Source organism: Rhizopus delemar, genomic scaffold, assembly GCF_000149305.1.
Source record: "Rhizopus delemar RA 99-880 supercont3.2 genomic scaffold, whole genome shotgun sequence".
In the NCBI taxonomy this organism is placed as follows: Eukaryota; Fungi; Mucoromycota; class Mucoromycetes; order Mucorales; family Rhizopodaceae; genus Rhizopus; species Rhizopus delemar.
In genome coordinates this window covers 124,346-144,290 of record NW_027137828.1, presented here as the reverse complement: position 1 = coordinate 144,290, position 19,945 = coordinate 124,346, and the positions used below count along the sequence as shown (strand labels likewise).

Genomic DNA, 19,945 nt, shown 5'->3' with positions numbered 1-19,945 from the left:
CCTTGTATTGACTGTCATTCAGAAACATAATTAATATTGGTGCAAATGTACATCATGGGATTCGTTCTACTTACTCAAAGCAAGATTGCGCAACTTCTAAAAAACTGGAAAGTCCAAGATTTTCAGCAAATTTTGCTATAGATTCACGAATAACTTGTTCATAAATATGATTCTCTTCTTGTACAAATACACCTTTTAAAAGTTTAAAGATGAGGACTGATTTGAAAGTTGCCATTATGTTCAAAAGCTTATCCAAAATAGCAATATAATTGTTGTACCTATAAACCATGTAAGAATGTAGTATCTAAAGGAGTCCAGAAACATACAAATTGGTTCCTTTTGGGATATCAGTAGATTTGGTTGGAAATTGACTAATGACAGAGTTGAATAAGCGCTTAGACATCTGTAATTGTTTCCCTGTTAGTATTATTTAGTTACTTTAAAAATTAGTTACTTTACCTGGTCTAGAAACGACTCTTCCAAATTAATGTATACAGGAAGTAGATCGAGGGAAGAGCTAATGACGCTATGTGAATGGGCTTTATCTAGGAATTGTAGGAATGCTTCATAAAGAAGCTTGACTATAGGCTTTCCTCTTGATCGTGATATTATGCCTGGATCAGCGCCAAACAAAAGCTGCAAACATTCAATAAGATTAAGCATTTGCTCCTGTGTCTTCCATTTGGAAACCCTATAAAAGTATTTTATATAAGAAGCATGCTGTTTGTATCACATACATTTCATTTAAAAGTAAAGGATCTTCAATAAGCTGTACAACAACAAATTCGTATCAGAAAAATAAATGCTTTTAGCAAATACAAATATATACTTACATAATTTGTTATGCTAGCAACAGCCTTTCTGTGACTTAATCTATTTTCTTTGAAGTATCCTAAGATAATCAAAAGGTAGTCTGCCACAAGAGGTTGAGATATGTTTGAGATAAACACTGTAGCAAAAGCAGGAAAATTGTATGCAATACAATCAAATATCTATATAAAGTTAACATGATCAAGCTAATTAAGTAATAAAAAAAGCTTACATAGACACCGTATTTCTGAAGAACGCTCAGCTTTTCTACATCAGATAAACCTTGTCGAATACCTGAAAATCCCTATATAACAATGATCATTATTTTTAGTTGTTTGTACCTTTTAAAACTATTTTAATTATTACCAATAGGCTAAGCGCTTCTTTTGCTGCAATACCAGGTTGATTTAGCGCTATGTTGACCATTTCACCAAACAATTCTATCCAGAGTGGCTCCGAGGTTGTATTACAAAGCTCTATAAATTGACCAAACAATGTTTCACAATAATTATTTACAGTTTCTGGATGCTTTTCGTCTACTTGGTGTGCTTTTTGACATATTAAATCAAGAAGGTTGATTGACTGCATGAATTTTATAGCGTTAGTGGTTTCAGTCATATCAACTGGCGATAGTCGACCTTTTAAGAAGAATGAGAAAAAAAGATAAAAACACATTACCTATTATTTTGTATTTTTTTTTTTATACCTTGATTAGGTTCCATATTCGTGACAAGGCTGATTCCTTTACTCAAAACTATTTGTGCTGTTGACTCTACTATTTTATCCACTAAGGCTAATGCTGCATGTTCTTTTGCTGTAAGGATAAAATGTTTTGCAATGGCGAAAACCTCACTAATACTAGAATTTGTAATCGCATAATCATGGTTAGCTTCGATTTTTTCAGACATTTTCTTTGGCAAAACTAGTATGTTTGCGACCAAATTTGTAAATTTGGGGTGAAGTAAGACATCAGAAGTATTGTTATTGATGTATCGGTAACAATCAAAGCCTTTTTCTGCTGATCTAAAAAGCAAGTCAAAAAAATAGACTATTCTTACAGAGATATGACAGTAAAGAGAATGAATTCTAGATTTCTCAATTAAACTCTCCTCAAGCTCTTCCTCTAAAGCATCTTGGGGCGTATTACGAATATAATAGGATAGTGCATCTAGAAGCATAGATGATGGTTGCGTTAACAAGTCCATATGGTCTATAATGTCTCGTTCAATCAGCCAAATATATCCGTCAATTGTAACTTGCATTTGGTTTATCCAACTTGTATAGGAGGTCATCATTTTTACTTTAGAATCCAAAACTGATGGTGGCTTCAAGCGGTCTGTTTCAAATATATCTGTTAAGAAGGAATGGTCCTTGTCCATGTTGTTGGTCAGCCATTGCTTTCTACTCTTTACGCCTAATGTTTATATACATTTAGAATCCATATCGATTGGTATTCATTTTTTAATAAACCTGGGAGCATAGTAACAAATTCTGCAAAAAAATTGATACATGTTTTGGCATAGGCACGCTGAGGTTTTGCGCTTTCACAAAAGGTCCACAAAACTACAGAAGGTAAATCTTTCATTTCACTTGATCCTATGAATGGTCTTCGAATAGGACTCGTCTCCAAAAACAACGATGTCTTTTTACGTATAATACGTTTTATATGCGAAATAGCCTCAATCGCTTGATCTTTAGTACCTATTGAAGGATGATCTGAATGGGCCAATTTCAAACTGAGTAAAAGCTGTCCTAAAAGTTCAATAGTGTATTCTTTAACTAAGGCGGCTTCCTCTCTAAATAAACGATAAATGCGATTGAATACTAAAGCTGCTCCAAATCTTTGAATTGCACTTGGGTGAGACAACAAGTTGTACAATCGTTTTAATAGCGATTTAATATTCTGCGCACCATCTGTGGACCTTGAGGTTTGTTTGATTGACCACTTAACAAACTCCTGAATACATTCTGCACCATAATCGCGCAAGCTTGCATCTGAGCTACAGGAAGCTTTCAAGCAGGCTTGCAGTAATGCTGTTGTTTCTGGATTCTCATAATGAGCATTATTGGTAAACCAGTGAATGACTTGGGAATTAAGAAGTCGAAACATATCTCTAGCTACTTGATCAGGGTCAATTGCAAGGCGTAGCATAATGGGAAATAGACGAAGATAAAATTGATGATAATTGGATTCACTTGATTCTTTGGTATCCTTGACTTGTAGTGCGCCATTTCCTATCATAAAAATAATAAGGCTGTGAAGTAATTCACATGCAGCCACCTTGACTTGTCTATCAGGCGAAGACTCTGCCAATTCACAAATTCTTGGAAGAAACTCGTCTAGAATATTGAATTATTAGCTATTCATTTTTCACATTGATTTATTCTAGACATACCTAAATAAATGTCTACTTTTGTATGTTGAAAAGGCAAATAAATTTTGAGTCGTTTCTCTGGGTCCCAAGCGAGCATATTATCATTTTGTTTAGAGTCTTCTTGCTTCATCAATAACTGTTTATTTTTACCACCCAAACGCCCCAAAAAGCGCATCATTCTCAACTGAAGCTCTTGGAGTGAAGAGTATTCGCTGGCAGTAACCCCTAATTCAGATTCTGTAGGACTTTTATGCACTGCTTCCAGTCTACGTTGTGCTGCTGTGGGTACTTTGTAAGGCTTTTTCTTCAAATTACTTAAACCAGAGTTACTTTCATTTTCGTTTGAAGAGATGACGCCGATCAGGAGGTATTCATTTATACAAGGTAAAATACGGCTCAAGAAATTATCATCGATTTTGAGTTCTGAATTGGGATCAAGAAACTTGTCTAAAATATTCATAGCGATAACAGCTAAAGAGTTGAAAGTGATACCAAGATGAAGAGCCTTTTCCAGTGGGGCCATGAGTTCTGAACTATCAAAAAACACAGTAGGGTAAGCCAAAACTAATCGTAAACAAGAAGCTAGCAAGTCATCTGTAAATTGCTGCAATTTGTGCCACACTTCTTTTACAAATTCACGAAACATCATGTATGCAGCGTAATTATCAGGCTACGAAAGAAACTTAGTCCAACAATAAGTTTCCTTTTTTGATTTACCTTAATTTGCTTCCCGCTTTCAAACATCAAGTTTTGTTCAGCGTAATAATTTTTACACACATTAAACATATGTCTTTTTTCAGCAACAACTAAAATCTCTGAGATCATTTTGTAAAACCCACTAACCAAGGGGTGTCTCACGCTTTGATCAATAAACGAAGTGCCCAAGATATAGGTCCAGTCCGACAACCTTTCATTTTCAAGCTTTTTCATAAGCATACACCAAAATTCTACAAAATTTTGAAATAGCACAAAATCTTTTTGATTCACAGGACGTAAGGTACTTGTAACAATTTTCAAGCTTGTTTCATCTTCTTCAGAATCTTCCTCTCCGTCGGAATTTTTCAGCTTCAAGTTGAACGTACCCATCATTTGAATGACAGAAGACATGAATGTATCATACAAGATTTGTAAAAGTGTTGAAGAGGGGGTATGGCTAATTTCGCTATTATTATCCGTTGACAAATTATCTTCGTTTCCCAAATTGTATTCTGTTTGATCTTCTGCATTATCTTCCGGCTGTGAAGAGGCCATGCTTAAGAAAGGCTTATAATCTTGCCTCTTTGTTAATAGAGTTTCCCAAAAATATAGTAAATCAGAATAGGCATGTCTAATGCCTTTTCCAAGCACTTCAACATCAGTACAAGTGTATAACAGTGCTTTTGCAACTAAAGAAAGGATAAGCTTTTTCTTTGATTATTGAAAAATGCATGGGAGAAGCTTACAGAAGTTATTTAGAAATTTACGAAGTACGCTTTCGCCTTTTTGATACAACATTTCGAGTAGATTTGTGATTGCAATCACGCCTTGAGCTCTATGATACCCGCTCATTCTGACAAAGTTCAAAATAAATATATCACACATATGGTAAAGTGAACTCATAAGTTCTACCGATACATAACCAAGCTGTCCAGCAAACGAAGAGTAAGCACGCAGAAATGAAGGTAAATGGCGCAAATATTCATATTGATCTGAATTCATACTAGAAAAGAAAGTTAGCATGAAAGAGATAACTTGTAAACAAGATACCATACTCGGAATAAAACCAGTTACTTTTTTTTACTAATTCTTTACAGAGTCTGTCCATTTCATCTTTACTCATTATAAGAGCACAGGCTTTAGAAAAGTAGCCGATGCCACGGATTGCAGTTGAAGTCCTATAGAAATATTCCAAGTCGTCACCCAGTTCAAGTGCTTCCATAAAATTGTCCACAAAAAACTGCAAATACATCATCAAAAAAAAGTTTTTCTTTGTAACTGTACTCTTATTACCAGAAACAATGCTTTTTCGCGAAGGCCATCAATATTTTTACAAAGAATATCAGCCAACTAAGATAATATGTTAAATAAAAAACTTACAAGAGGAAAGAAAGAAAAAAAGGCTTACAGTAATCAAGAATTTGTCATAAGCAAAGGTGCCATACTTGAACAACAGTCTATTCTGATGTGTAGAGCATGTTTGTAAATCCCTATAAAGCTTCTCACAATTGGGCAAGATTAAGTTTTTGAAAAGATATGTATGTGTAGCAAATAATTCTAAGGCAGCGATTGTATCTGAATATCTGCTGGCATCAGATGGTAGGTAAATTAATTTCAATAAAATATTGAACAACCTATCACTATCAGTAGACTCAGGTTCGATAACATTACATGCTTTGAAGAACAAGATTGAGTTTAGACAGTTAATGGCGCCAGGTATAAACGCATTTTCGTTGGTTTTGTTGGCCAAGATGTGCTCCAGCGAATCAAGGCACCATCTTTTTAGACTATATGGATCATGCTCCTTTAATGCATTCGGATAGAATCTGGCAATAGTACCCAATAGCTCAATGACTTTAGCTTTGACAGAGGCAGATATTCTCGTAGGTGGTAAGGTATACATGTCTGAAAAACGCCTGTAAAGGTCTGAAATTTTCATCACAGAGACATCCAATTGGCTCATACGTGTATCAAGCATTGCAATTAGGACATCAATGGCTGCGATGCGAGCCCTTGCACTTCCAATGGTTGCTACTTGAATACAGCAAGCCTAATATACATTTTAGATCACAACATAGCAACATACTTTTTGAAAACTTACTTGCAAATCTATTGCATAAATTTGTAAGGACGATTTTGCTTTTTTTATAAAGGTTGCCAGAAACCCCAGTATATTGGCTTGAGCTGACATGATATTGTAGTCTCTTGAAACAGCAAAACTTCGAAGAAAACGAATGATTCCTTTTTCGGAATTAAACAGTAATGAACAGACATAATCTATTATATAAATATGTTTATATAAAAACAACTCAATAAGCTACGCGCTCGAACCTATATCTTTAGAAGCAACATAATTCATTATTTCACTTCCTAGCTCAGCTGCAATTTCCTTTGTGTCTCCCATATTTTTTGCACTTGGTCCATTTTCTAGTGTACTTTCATGAAAGCTGTCGATTAGCTCTTCGATTCGTCTTAAATGTGACATGAAGCTTCAGTTTTCAGAAAAAAAAAAGAAAGAAAAAATAGTTGCATCAAAAAGTGATTAAACAAGCAGTCACAAGGAAATTAAAGATAATGGTGAAGTGGTAGAAATAAAAATAAAATAGAAAGGCAAAAGCAAATAAACTTTCAATCTGTCAATATGAAATATATGTATAAATAAGCGCAATATACACTACGGCTGTAATCGTTTTTCGGTGCGAATTGCTGAGTGAAATGAGCCAATACATACTATTGGTTTTTCCAATGAATTTGTCCATTTTCTAAGCCAAAAAGTGTTAATTGTATTTGGTTGCATGTTAGAGCTAATTCACATTATCTCAAACAGAGTATCACTAAATTAGGGCTTCTATTAATAATGACAAATGTCTATATACTTGCTTTGCTTGTTTGATGTAACTTTTTTTTTTGGAATAATGCTACACGAACTTTTTTGGGTAACTGGTTTTTAGTGTTAAAGTTAATGAGTCACCCTCACTTTTCTTCTTCTTCTTTATTTTAATAACAATGACCATTTCAAGTGCATACTACAACAAGGAAGAAGATTTTGGTATTTTGAATTTTCGAGATCTAGGTGTTTTTACTGCAGGGAATGCCGGGAATAAAAAGTTTAAACCGAAAAAAAAAAAAAAAAAAAAAAAAAAAAAAGTTACGGAACTGAAAAATATTTGTACATGCATTTAGATATATCAAGGAGGGACTTGTATTTCGATCAGCTACTTTGGATAATATGAACGAGGAAGAAGTAAACGAGTTCATAAAGGTACACAAGATTAGAACCATTTTAGACCTGCGCACTGGGTAAAATAAAAATAAAGATATACGCCTTAAAAAAGAATCTAATCAAATGACAGAATGGAAGGGAAAGAAGGTTTACCTATCGATAAAACATTTCCCACAGTATTAATTGATCAGGTAAAATAGATACAAAGAGAAATTGGCATCATTTATCAATGAAATGTAGTTGGATCCTGTTACACTGTTAAAGAAAGATTCAGAGTTTGTTCATAATGAAATAGAGATAGAAACAGTGAAAAAAGAAACTTTGCGCAGAAAGTACAGAGTAGATATCGCCGGAAAGAGATTTCAAAGATCCTGTATATTTGCTTCATGTTCATTTCCATTAAAAATGTAAGAAAGCAAGATATAAACACATATCGTCTGTAAATTAAACAAGATAAAATAGATACATTATTTTTTTAATGATATTTTGTCAAAGACAAAAAGCAGGATATATTATTGGAAAGCAAGTGTTATCCAAGATGGGCGTATGTCAAATGGTCAAGGAATTTACGATTCACTGTCAACCAGAGATCAAAGAGGCCCTGATGGTATTTACAGAACCAGATAATTTTCCTATCGAGATTCACTGTACACAAGGAAAGGACAGAACGGGTATGATATCTGCTTTGGTTTTGAGTATTGCTGGTGTACCTGAAGAAATTATTGTGAATGACTATGCAAAAACACAAAAAGGGTTAGCTCCTGTTTACCAACAAATGTTGGAAGAAGTCAGGAGAATTGGATTATCTGATGATTTTGTGCAAGCCCCACCTCAGGTAAAAAAAAGCAAGCGTATGCCTTTTGTAGTCTAAATAATTTTTTTTATGAAGTACATGAGAGAGCTATTAGGCTTTTTAAAAGAAAAGCATGGATCAGTTGACAATTACTTAGATACAATTGGCTTTGGTAAAGAGCTTCGTGAACGAGTAAGAAAAAATATTTGTGTATGAATAAAGCAATATGGTTATCAATTTGAATGGGAGAAAAGCCTAATTAATGTTATTGGACAAAGCACATTTTTCAGCAAAATACCATAATATATGAAAAGTCTTGTAAAAAGGGAATCATCTGTAGAGTCGTAATGGCTTTATCATATATTATGAGAAAAGTAGTTTATAATGACAACTATATCAATCATCTCACAGTGCTTCTTGTCGCATTCTGCTGTATTAGTTGGTGCAACATCTCCCACACTTTCACTAATTGATCTTGCCATCTTTTGTGTAATTATCATTCTTCAATTTGCAGAATTTCTGCATCCAAATTCATGACATCACTTATAGTGAACTAATGTCCATTGATGGGTCCAATACTCTCAATTTTTCAAAGCAATTGCTGCATTCACTGTTTGTCGTCATAGTCAGTGGTGATCTTTTAAATTTCAAAGTGATTACATTAATTAGGATGAAAGGTTGACATCATTACAAAACTTAGATTGCACTAAGTACTAATAAAAGACATGTCAATTATATCAGCCTTTAAAGTGTGGCATTTGTTTTTCTTGCTGTAGTGATACCTGTTTATTAAGCCATTTCACCGGATATCGAACTATGGGAAAAAAGTATAAAAATACTGATGCAAGGGGTAATTATAGGAGATGTATCTCTGTTGAATTTATGGCAGAATGTATGTACTCAAACGAAATACAAACGTAATAAGATCCACTATACAATGATTCATCTGTCATTGGACTCAAATATGATGAGCGGCACAGTAATTGAAGTAAGCCAAACCAAGTCCCGAAGAAGCCAAGGTCTACTTTCCGTATTCTCCCGAATCGGAGTTGTGATTTCTCCTGGACCCCTTATATCATATAAAAATAACCCTTTCCTTTTGTTGGTCTTTTTTTATTAAATGAATCAACAATGTCACTAGAGTTTATTAGCCTTACACCTGAAGAAGACGAATACGATTACAATTGTTGTGACCAAGAAGAAACTTATTGGATAGATGATTGTGAATGTCAAGAGAACTTGGCTACTATTGTACCTCTTAATCCAGAAGAATGCATAGTGGATGAAGAAAACCACATTCAAGCGACAGATTTGCATATATTCTTTGAAGAATTAGGCTATTTTACAGAAGAACCTGAGCCCATTGATCCAAATCGTGACTATGATGCAGAAGCCAAAGCCTTACTTGAAGAACGTGATAAGACAAGAAAGAAGCATGTTGATTTATCGATGCCATCTCTTGTTGATGATTATGCCCATAATAGCACTCCTTCAGGAATTTCTTCAACCTGCTCCTCATTTCACGCTCATGATTCATTTACGATTCCTCATCTACACCAAAAAGTATCCAGCTATACATACGCTCATCATCATCATATTCATACTTAATACTTGCATTTATTGTTTATTATTATTTATTATAGAAGAAATTAAAGACTTATTTTTTACTGCTATTGTTAACATGTTAACAGAAATTCGTTTTAATATGGCTTAATATCTTCTAAAAAAATTATTCTCTCGCGCAACATATGACTGTGTCTCTCTATGGCACATGAAACTAGGACATTTCTCCAAGATACATCTTTTCCTTATTCATTAAAAAATGAAATGCAACAGATGCTGGTTGAGAACGACACATTGCTATATACCAGGAGATGCATTAATAAGTTGAACAAATCAACAGTTAATGGGAAACTTCAAATTGCCGCGTGCTAAACCTGTTCATATATTGAAGAAAAGAGGCGATTACTTTTTTTACACATACCAAGAGCGAATTATTTGCCCATTTTTACCGAGTGTAACTGTAAGAACTTCGCTTACAATCAATGAATCAGTGAAATATGTAAGCAAAATATATACCAACTCATTACATTAGAAAAACTTTTATTCTAGTTTCTTATTTCGGGCAATAGCCTGACAGGGCTTATCGTGAGCGATGCGGCAACTGAACAAGCTTGCTGTTGCATGTCTTTTCTTTCTAATGCTAATAATGATAACTTCTGTGAAGTATTTTAAATATACAAACAATAGAAATAAAAAGAACTAATAAAACCGAAAAATAGTTTTAAATTTACACACTTTTATTAAAGAAAGACTTCAAGACTATTTATATTAGTTTGAGCAAGACCTGAAATGAGATGACAAAAGATAGCTATGACCGATATGGTTTGACATGTATAAGAAAAATTTTATAAACTGATGTTAGTAATGAACTGTCTGGATATAAACTGAAGCGTGTTATTCAGGGTAGTTACTAATTATCAGGATCTATTCTTATTCAAACTCGTTTGTAAAGATTTAATCCAGAACAGCAAGACAGTATCTTATTAACATGTTAAAACATGACACTCTATCGATTCACAACAATCACATAATGAACCACTAATCTCCCGCAGATGATAATACCTCTGTAAACTCATAACAATTTCATAATGAGCCTCAATCATCTGCTGACAACGATGTCTCTGCCTGTTCACAGCAGTGCCGTAATGGAAATTTAGCACCTGAGTGGCATTTTTTTTGTATAAGACAATGAAAAATACCTTTGAAAAGGACGATAAACAGATTAAAAAGAACACTAGGCGATATTGAGGAGTAAAATCAAACGTTGATAAAAACTATTGAAGATAATGAGATGAGAATTCAAATGCTGGGGAAAAAAATCACACTTGAAGACATCTATCACGATTGATATTCCTATTGTTGTGATATCTTTTAGCTTTAAAAGTGTAAGAAAGCCATTTGTAATTATGTACGCAGATATTATATAAAAATTCTATATCCATCAAAAGTCGTGATACACAAGCTACAAAAGAAAAGCTAGCAATCTAGATAATCCGATGCTCATAAAAACTCTAAATGGTTTTGTTTGAGATATACATCAGACAAAATGAGTATTATGGATAAGGGATTATGAAATGAACGGCTTCCACTTTGTTATGGATAGCGCCTCCTTCCATAACTGTTGTATGAGTTAGTAAAAATAGACCAGTTGCTGCGAAGCTCCTCCTTTTCTTTCTTTTGAACATTGTCAGTGGTTTCTGCAACCAGCTTTTCTTCTACACTCGCATCTATATCGTCAAGCTCCATGAGATAAGTAACTATGCTTTCGTTTTCTTGAAATGTTTTCATAATATTAGGAGCGTCATGTTTTTTAAGCTGTTTTTTGCCTTTATAATGAAAAAAATTACTATACACATTGCAGAAATGAGAGAAAGATGAATATTAAAGTAGAGATCAACAATTTACCAATATATATTTTAACTACAGGTACTATAGCTTTTAATGTTAACAATGATACCGAGGACTTTCTCTTTCAGTAAGTCCCATTATGAGTACCACAAAGCGTCATTCTGAAGTTCAATACATCTCATTTTAAGCATCAATAAACCTCACTTTGGGTATGAATAAGTTTCAGTATTTTTACAATCTTTCTCGCAAAGAAAAAAAAAAAAAAAAAAAAAAAAACTCCAAGCATCCTTATACCATTTTGAAAAGTCTCAAACAATTTCCTAAAAAGGTTCAATTTTGCAAAGAGTCTCCAAATTACTATAAAAAGCCCCAATCCTATTTCCAATTACTGTATATCCATTTCAAATGGGAATTGTCTTTCAAGAAATACTTGTCAAACCCTAAAGCTCCTAACTGCAACTTACTATATTAGAATTTATCTATACTTGGACTTTCAAAGCATTACATCTTACATTATCATGACAAGTTTACAATCTATAATTTTTTTGCTACAGCCATCCAATTCATATGGAAAACTCATTGTCAACAATCCTTTGAACAGACTCCTGTCTTGGATAAGGTTGCTATCAATCAAATCCAGAAAAACCTATTGAAACTATTTGCTTACAATTCTTTATGCTAATATCATTTATATTTAAGTCACTGTTTCGTACACTTGCTTCACTCTTATTCCTTGTACTCTTTGGAGAGCTTTTATGAACATTAAAATTTGTATCCATAAAAAAAGAAGAAAAGAAAATGGAAGTCGTCCTACGAAAGAAAAGACAAGCCAAAATTACACAACAAATATTTTTCTATAAAAACTTTTAAAATACTATAGAAGGTGTTTTTTATTTTACTATTTTATCAAAATATGTCTGTATTGTATCTCTGTAAACTAAATCTTTAAAACTTGAATATTACTCTCTACTACTTGTACACGGTATGAATGCTTACATAATCTAAATCAACAAACTAAATCACGCTCTTAACACAACGGAAATAAATCAAATGACTTTGTACTGTGTGAGTGCAATGAGACAACTTTATTTAAAAGCAAAATAGTCTATTTTGATGGAGGCCGCCAATATTAAAAAAAGGTTAAGGAAATCTTCTTTTGTCTAAAGGCTTTTTATAAAAAAAAATTCTAACCTGTTTATTTGAAGATGACTTAGTGACCTTCATTACCACATATCTTCCAAAATACCAAAACTCTTTGAAGAAGCTTGTTTGTGACGGTTTCGAGCTTGTGGACTACATCCGCAAGTCTCCAATCGACAATAACACTGAAAATGTAGCTCGATTAATACAATTAATGGTTGGAAATCTAAAGAAACGATCTTTTGCTTCAAGGGTATACGTGTCCACATCAAGTTAGGCATCCACACCTTTTACAAAGCGTGATGTAAAGCCTAACAATGAAATAATGGAAAACTTAAAAATGTCAATGGCAACACCCAAGACCTCTTGGAGTATTTAAACATCTGTGATCATGATATTTGCCTAACATCAATTGACTTTGCTGGGCTTATAACAAGAAGCAGTGATTTATTGAAATTGATTGAAGATAATCCTGTCATCAAAAAAATTGGTATTGAAACTTTTGCTACCAACAATGAGGTCTTTATTTTTGATGCTCAAAATATAAAAAACGACCAAAAGATACTAGACAGATTTGACAATCGAAGGGTATTTATAAAAATGTCTAAACAAATATTTACGAATCTATTCAGAATATAAATGATATAATTGAGGCTTTTCATGAATCCTTTCTATTGAGACCAAAACAGGTTCAGTTGGTTTGATATTGTAGCAAACTTCAACATTTCCAAAATCTTTCATTTTTCTTTTGCATTTTCTAAGGTTTTCTTCAGTATAATCTACATAAAAAAGCATACATATTGCTTGGTTTTTTGATATTTCCATGATAAATGTTTTGTTCACAAAGATAAAATGGAGATTTCAATAGGATCCAAAATTGTATATGACTTTGTTTAATAATATATGTCCAGAGTTTATATACTTTTCACAGCGTAGATATTAATATATGCACTATGCGGATGGCGAAATGTTCACAGCATTATGCAGATGGCTAAACGCTACTGGTCTTTACATAATTTAATTTAAGCACTTGCTCCTCATTCACCAGTCCATTTTGGTAAATATACTACATGTTAATAAGTCTACAGTTCCATATATTCGCACTATTAATCGTTAATGATGCTTGATTGCTATATCATGATTATCTTTGGAGCACAATACTCTCTTCACCGTATAGCAACCTTTCTTCACCTTATAACAACCTATCCTGACCTTATAGCAACTTAAATCACCATTCTAGTTTCATACAACATTGTAACGATTCAAATGATATTTCGTAATGTAATACACATGTGCTCATACATAGCTCCTTTCCTTTCTGACGTTATTGAACTGAGTTTTAGAACTGTTGAGGCGTGGGATAAAGACCTTCTAGCATCAGTTTTATGCAAAACTGTATTTTTATTGATGAATCTGGATTCAATCTTCATATTGTAAGAAGGTCAGAGCAGATCCAAGAAAGGTGAGCCTGAAAAAATTGTAATAGCAACTGCCAGTTTCCATACTAGGCACAATTTGTTTCTTTGGCGTTGTCAATATTGGGCCTAAGGTAACTAAAGCTGGTATAAAGTGGAAGAAATTCATGGCATTTCTTATACACGTCATGGATGTACTTGATATACACAACTTGAAGGGTTGCAATTTAGTCATGGATAATGCACCTATCTATAAGCCTGAATAGAACACAGAGGGGTATAGGGTAATATACCTTCCACCTTACCTTCTCCTTTCTTAAACCCAATAAAAGAGTCTTGATTCATGGTGAAGACACTTGTTCGCAGATCTACGACGACAGGTCACAACAACTTAGTAGTAAGAACAAGAGAGGCTGCGGAGAAGGTGACTCCCGAGGACTGTCAAGGCTGGATTAGGCATCCAAAATCCTTCTTTGAGCGTCTTTTATTCGACCATGCAGTAGAACACTCTGTACAACTTGGTTGAACTAATTTTTATTTTTAGTTGAAAAGTTCTTTCCACTTTAGTCGAAATAAAAGCACACAAATGGACGAAATAAGCAAGTTCATTTGGTCGAAATACTAATGCTCTCCTTGCTGTTTCTTCCTACAGGTTGGAATTGTGCCTGCTTAATAGATATATTACATTGAGTTGTCATGAAGTTATAAATAGTACTACGAGAGAGACGTTGAGATCTCCAAAGTTTTGCGATAAATGCTCAACTACTTCAGTTAAAACAGCAGAAGGATTTTCATTAATGTAATGCAAATCAAAATCCTTATGTTCATTTCCAAGAATACAATGTCGTCCTAATTTTTTCTTTTTTTTTTTTTTTTTTTTTTTTTTTTTTTTTTTTTTTTTTTTTTCGAAAATGCTTTCAGGATCTTTATAATAGCGTTTGACCCATCTCTGAGCTGCATGGATATGAATACTTAATTGTCTTGCGGCTGCAGAAGCATTTAAGCATTCGCTAAAAAAAAATAATAAATGAAAAAATCTTGTTTTCTCATCAAAATTTATAGCGTCGCTTGCTACATAATTCTTTCTGGAAGTTTATTCATCAGGAATGGAGTACGAGAACTTATTGTTTGAATAGCGAATAGCTCCTTGTCAACAACAAGATCCATCGGCTCAACTCCGTACTCATCAAGAACATGTCCTTGTCCATCATTGTAAAGAAATTGCATACTCATTTCGAATGTCTGTAAAATAAATTGTAATCAGAAAAAAGGAGAAACGGCCGAGCGTCCCCGAGTGACATCATTGTTGGACAGAAACATTTTTTGCACGACATCAAATTCTGAAGCCACGACTTTACTTTCTGAAGTGACTGAATGGGACATGGTATGCTGTACAAGCTTATTCGTGTTACAATGTACCGGTGTTGTCTTCCGCTCTGATGAAAAAATGATGTGTAACCGGAGTACGAAAGTATTTCATCATCATCAACACCAGGAAAGAATCAAGCATGATTTTCTTTTCTTTCTTCTTTTCTTTCTTTATATATTCAATGAGAGATGAATAATAACGACTTGTTAAAATATGATGATTTATTAACAGATGTTTTCTTGGACAACTTTTATCTTTGGTTTAATACAATCAAAATGAATGATGAACATCGTAGACCGAGAGTGCCGAATACAAAAATATTAGATATCATACAAAGAAATATATTAAAAGATTCAAATATGATGAATGCTATTCATGAAATATTAAGGTAAACTAGTTTTATCATCTCAACATAAACTTATTCTTTTTATAGACTTGATTATTTTAAACATTATTTATCTTGCAAGAGTTCGATTGAAGTACAAGAATTCATTGAACACATGAAGCGTTATTTAAACATGTAAGTAGAGATGATGACAAAAGAAAGAGTATAATCATATCGCAAAGGTATATGCCGAACGCAGGTTATGAAATAAGCGACACAAAACGATATTCTGAAAAAAAAGTTGAAGCTTGTTTGATTGCTACAAAAGATTGGCAAAGAGGAGATGAAATCAGTTTACTTTCCGGTATCATCTTGAGCCCTACTCTCTTTTTGGGACCAGCGAGATTTGCTAATCACGATTGTGATTCTAATTGTCGGGTAAAGAAAGGGAGAATTGTATTTTATTTATGTTTATTTATTTGCATTTTAGTTTATTACTCAAGGACAAAACACGATCGTATTTCAGGCCAGAAAAGAAATTAAGTGTGGTGAAGAACTGACGGTGTTCTATGGACACCATTATTTTGGAGAGAATAATTGTAAATGTAAATGCGTGAGTTGTGAAAAGAATGGCTTGGGTTATTTTACTGTTGCACATGAAGGTTTGTTTTTGTATGACAATAACAATCCAATATTTATATTTGCTCTAGTACAAACGAATCCAAACATACAACAAAGACGACGATCGAAGCGTACGATGATAGAAGAAGACGAGGGTTATCGAAAGAGGCCAAGAGTGATGAGTATTGATTTTATTTGTAACGATGTCAATAATAATGAGCACCACAATCTATTGGATTTATTTAAAAAGAAAGAACAAGAGCTAACAATCGTTGTCAATCCCGACTTGTATCAATCTTCACCTCCTTTGTCTACAAAAGCTGATTCCGCAGTGGGGCTATCACCCAAGGCTGATAAAAAGTTGGAAGATGAGGATGAGGATGAAGAGGATGATTTACTTGATCAATTTTTGGATGACATTTCTGATTTATCATCCATAGCATCCGATTTGACAACCGAAACAGAGAAAGAAGATGAACAAGATCAAAACAAACGAGAAAAAAAGAATGGGAATCATCGAAAGATGAAGAAGGGAAATGAGCGATTGGATTGTGTAGCATGTAATCGTCCACTGCAAAATATTTTAAAACAAGTAGGTCCAGAAATATCACTTGTTCATGAATTAGCAACATGGACATGGAGTCCAAGCGCTGTATTCACAGATTGGTGTCCAAAGAGATGTCCTCGATGCGAAAGGCATTTTACGATTTTTAAACAAGAATGGCCGAAGAGAAGAAGGATGAAGATGGATAAAGAAGATGAAAAATGTAAACAGGATGTGAAAGATTTAATAATTGATTTATTACCCGTTTTTACTACCCCTTCTGATCTAACACCTTCCTCTGAATATGCTTGTTCACCTCTATCAGAAGAGATAGATTTGGAAAATAGATATTTCTGTACATAAAATATACCTCATTTACAACAAATAAAATTTATTTAATCATCAATCACTGCCCAATCCTTAACAGCACTTGTGACATAATTTAATATTTTACAATCCTTTTGTTCTACTGAGACTTTATCAGGCAATACATCTTGTAATTTCTTGTAAGCTGTATATTGAAGTACAAAGAAATCAAGCTGACAGCCACCAAAACTCCAGCCTTCATCATCCACTCGAACACATCCATTGTGCTTTTTACCATCTGGTAGCTTGACACCATCCAATTCCTTTATGTACAACCTTGTTCCAACCTTCACATCATTCGAGGCCACGCTCACCCCAAGGAACCAACGGATTGTTATCACTACTACCCAAACCATAGGGTGCCTTGTTTCGATCGACCTTCAAAAACGTATTTTCTCCGCTATCCAAGTTGACCATCACTCCACTCTTGAGTAATCCTGTTCCTTCCATTTGAAATTTCTCAAAAGTAGTCTTGCTTACTTTTGAAATCGTCTTACCCTTCACCGTCTTGAGTTTCTTTGTCTTGGGTCCATTTAACGTGACAGTCTTACCATCGTTCAACATGTCCTTGTCTCCTTCTTTTGGTATCCAGTACTGTGTCAAAGTTGCCTTTTTGTAACACCCTTTTAATCCTCTTGGCCTTAACATTGGTTGACAAGCAACCAAAGACAAACAGAAAAGAAAAATGACCAATGTGCTGATTGTTTTCATATATGATTTGATAGAAAAGAGCCCTGCTCGAGATGTATATAAGAAAAAAAGACTGGTTTGCGTTCAACGCTCAATGAGTTGTCTGTTGCTAGATTGAGTCTTTTTTATATGAAAAATAAAACAAGGAGAAGTAAAGGTAATTAGATGGCAGGCCATAACTTTTTTTTTATAAATTAATATCAATCACTATCCTTAATTAGTCAGGGCCATCCTTTCTTCTTTCCTGCTTCTGATCCAAACATCAAGTTGTCCTATTCACCCGGATCCGCTGTTCACTGGATCATACAAGACTATTGATCGTTTTGTCTGTTAACAAACAACTGACATGAACAGGATGTATCAAGATAATAGAGAATATCAAGAGTTCATTGGCTTCAATTAACCCTATTTGGGTTGCCATGGAACGAATTAACTTGCATAAAACTCTTAATTTACAGAAAACGTAATGTTTACATGAACAAAATAGTAACTCATTATTTGATCCGTGTCCCTTCCCTCTACGGAAGGGGAGGAGGGGAGTAGCAGCATGGATCTATTCCTGTCTGTTGTCGACATGATAAAGATGTCTGACTAGTCATATCTGTACAATGTCTTGAAATGGCAATAGTTAATGACATGTGTGGCTTTGATTAACAATAGAGACTTTCTTTTTTAAAACAAAAGCATGATTGGGTCAAGATGAACCATCTACACTGTACATTTTAGGCTAATTGTTTAATAAAAAGATTCCTTGGATGCTATTAAAGACGATACTTGACGATTGAATTGACTTGATGATCATGTTTAAAAAGAAGGGCCTCTATTCACAGTCAATTCAGTAGCTTTTTCGGATGGATTCCAGATGATCTTTGGAAACTCATTTATTGGAATTCATAGGATATGTGAAATGCTTGATGAATAAATAATAAGTTAAAATATATCTGAAAAAGTATTTTGAATCAATACAATCCTTCTATTTGTAATCTAGACGTCCTTTTTTTTTTTTTTTTTTTTTTTTTTTTTTTTTGGACAGATTGAAATTGTTAGGGATTTTTATCATCCAATCTTCTTTTTGAAACACTCCTTTGGAATCACAGTCAACATGACACATAAAGAAGAAAAGTTTATTTTTTTACGTTTTACATTGTTCTTTTTTAAATGGTGAACAGCATATTTGTTGATGTACAATCGTTAATGATATTTTAATTTTTATAACCTGTAACACTGGTATTCAATCCATCATTCTACTTAGCTACAGGATACTTTAAAGAAGGACTAAAGAATAAGATGGAATTATTTGTTATTTAATGAATAAATACAGAATTGTAAAGTTACTATTTGTATCAAATATTATGCAAAAAAAAAAAAAAAAAAAAAAAAAAAAAAAAAAGAAGAAGCGTAAGGATAAGAGGGGCTATGTGTTCAATAAACAGACAAGGTTTTTTGTTTTGATGTCATTTGAAATAGCTGCAAGAGAAAAGAAGAAAAAAGAATGATCACACTGTATCATTTGTTATGAACAGATTAAACACACAGACCCGTGTCGTGTTTCGCCAGTTTCGTATCATCTTTAAATAACCCACAGACAAAACATAAGCAAACAGATGAAGTTATATTAAACTTTAATTCGTGCCAAAATAAAAGCACGAGGCATCACAGATAAACAAATGATACGAATCTTATGTACACAAGTAGTCCAATCGATACATTTCTATCGAGACATTACAGTCGATTGTCATCGATTTATCTCCAAACCAGGACATGCTTCTTCCTGTGAGCATGGATGATGATGGATAAAGGCAATTCCCATGACAAATACAAGGTGTGTGTATATGAGCATGTGGCACGAACGATGGTTTTCAAAAAGGGCAATGAATACACCATTTCCGGAAATAGACTGCACACTGAGAAGAAGAAGATTGCATAGGGAAAGAATTCAGATTGCCTTGCCGAAATATTCGAATTACACCAGTAAAAAATAGAGATTGCACACACTTGAAGAATCGAGATGGCTCTCTCACAAGTTGATGATTGCACAGCTGTGCAATCTTAGAGAAGCTCTTTATTTAAGCATACTTGTAACTTTGAGTCCGAATAACGAACAAAATCCACAAAAGATCTTTCAAATAGACACTGTTACAAGCATCAACTATTCTTGAAGTCAAAA

At 33.7% G+C, this 19,945-nt stretch overlaps 8 protein-coding genes across 8 annotated transcripts; 3 read left to right on the top strand and 5 right to left on the bottom strand.

Moving 5' to 3' along the window:
- Window positions 1-655: 655 nt before the first annotated feature.
- RO3G_02274 (uncharacterized protein) lies at window positions 656-6,285 on the bottom strand (the record flags this gene model as incomplete). Its single annotated transcript, XM_067656865.1, has 14 exons — window positions 656-691; window positions 834-992; window positions 1,043-1,114; window positions 1,177-1,448; window positions 1,517-2,224; window positions 2,281-3,045; window positions 3,207-3,855; window positions 3,903-4,570; window positions 4,628-4,884; window positions 4,966-4,994; window positions 5,175-5,231; window positions 5,290-5,931; window positions 5,983-6,158; window positions 6,249-6,285. 14 exons carry the CDS (start codon window positions 6,283-6,285, stop codon window positions 656-658), a joined length of 4,527 nt encoding a protein of 1,508 aa, XP_067512966.1.
- Window positions 6,286-7,235: 950 nt separating this feature from the next.
- On the top strand, window positions 7,236-8,093 carry RO3G_02273 (uncharacterized protein; the record flags this gene model as incomplete). Its single annotated transcript, XM_067656864.1, has 4 exons — window positions 7,236-7,295; window positions 7,345-7,511; window positions 7,600-7,939; window positions 8,055-8,093. 4 exons carry the CDS (start codon window positions 7,236-7,238, stop codon window positions 8,091-8,093), a joined length of 606 nt encoding a protein of 201 aa, XP_067512965.1.
- Window positions 8,094-9,028: 935 nt separating this feature from the next.
- On the top strand, window positions 9,029-9,505 carry RO3G_02272 (uncharacterized protein; the record flags this gene model as incomplete). Its single annotated transcript, XM_067656863.1, has 1 exon — window positions 9,029-9,505. The coding sequence occupies one exon, from the start codon at window positions 9,029-9,031 to the stop codon at window positions 9,503-9,505; it is 477 nt and encodes a 158-aa protein (XP_067512964.1).
- Window positions 9,506-11,053: 1,548 nt separating this feature from the next.
- RO3G_02271 (uncharacterized protein) lies at window positions 11,054-12,087 on the bottom strand (the record flags this gene model as incomplete). The annotated part of the gene is made up of 4 exons (XM_067656862.1): window positions 11,054-11,286; window positions 11,698-11,771; window positions 11,821-11,954; window positions 12,022-12,087. The coding sequence occupies 4 exons, from the start codon at window positions 12,085-12,087 to the stop codon at window positions 11,054-11,056; spliced, it is 507 nt and encodes a 168-aa protein (XP_067512963.1).
- Window positions 12,088-13,072: 985 nt separating this feature from the next.
- RO3G_02270 (uncharacterized protein) lies at window positions 13,073-13,701 on the bottom strand (the record flags this gene model as incomplete). Its single annotated transcript, XM_067656861.1, has 3 exons — window positions 13,073-13,227; window positions 13,451-13,514; window positions 13,681-13,701. 3 exons carry the CDS (start codon window positions 13,699-13,701, stop codon window positions 13,073-13,075), a joined length of 240 nt encoding a protein of 79 aa, XP_067512962.1.
- Window positions 13,702-13,867: 166 nt separating this feature from the next.
- On the bottom strand, window positions 13,868-14,208 carry RO3G_02269 (uncharacterized protein; the record flags this gene model as incomplete). The annotated part of the gene is made up of 2 exons (XM_067656860.1): window positions 13,868-14,109; window positions 14,169-14,208. The coding sequence occupies 2 exons, from the start codon at window positions 14,206-14,208 to the stop codon at window positions 13,868-13,870; spliced, it is 282 nt and encodes a 93-aa protein (XP_067512961.1).
- A 1,383-nt stretch (window positions 14,209-15,591) lies between these two features.
- Window positions 15,592-16,921, top strand: RO3G_02268 (uncharacterized protein; the record flags this gene model as incomplete). Its single annotated transcript, XM_067656859.1, has 6 exons — window positions 15,592-15,620; window positions 15,666-15,752; window positions 15,800-15,995; window positions 16,048-16,219; window positions 16,268-16,770; window positions 16,841-16,921. 6 exons carry the CDS (start codon window positions 15,592-15,594, stop codon window positions 16,919-16,921), a joined length of 1,068 nt encoding a protein of 355 aa, XP_067512960.1.
- Window positions 16,922-17,382: 461 nt separating this feature from the next.
- Window positions 17,383-17,736, bottom strand: RO3G_02267 (uncharacterized protein; the record flags this gene model as incomplete). The annotated part of the gene is made up of 1 exon (XM_067656858.1): window positions 17,383-17,736. One exon carries the CDS (start codon window positions 17,734-17,736, stop codon window positions 17,383-17,385), a length of 354 nt encoding a protein of 117 aa, XP_067512959.1.
- Between the last annotated feature and the right edge of the window lie 2,209 nt (window positions 17,737-19,945).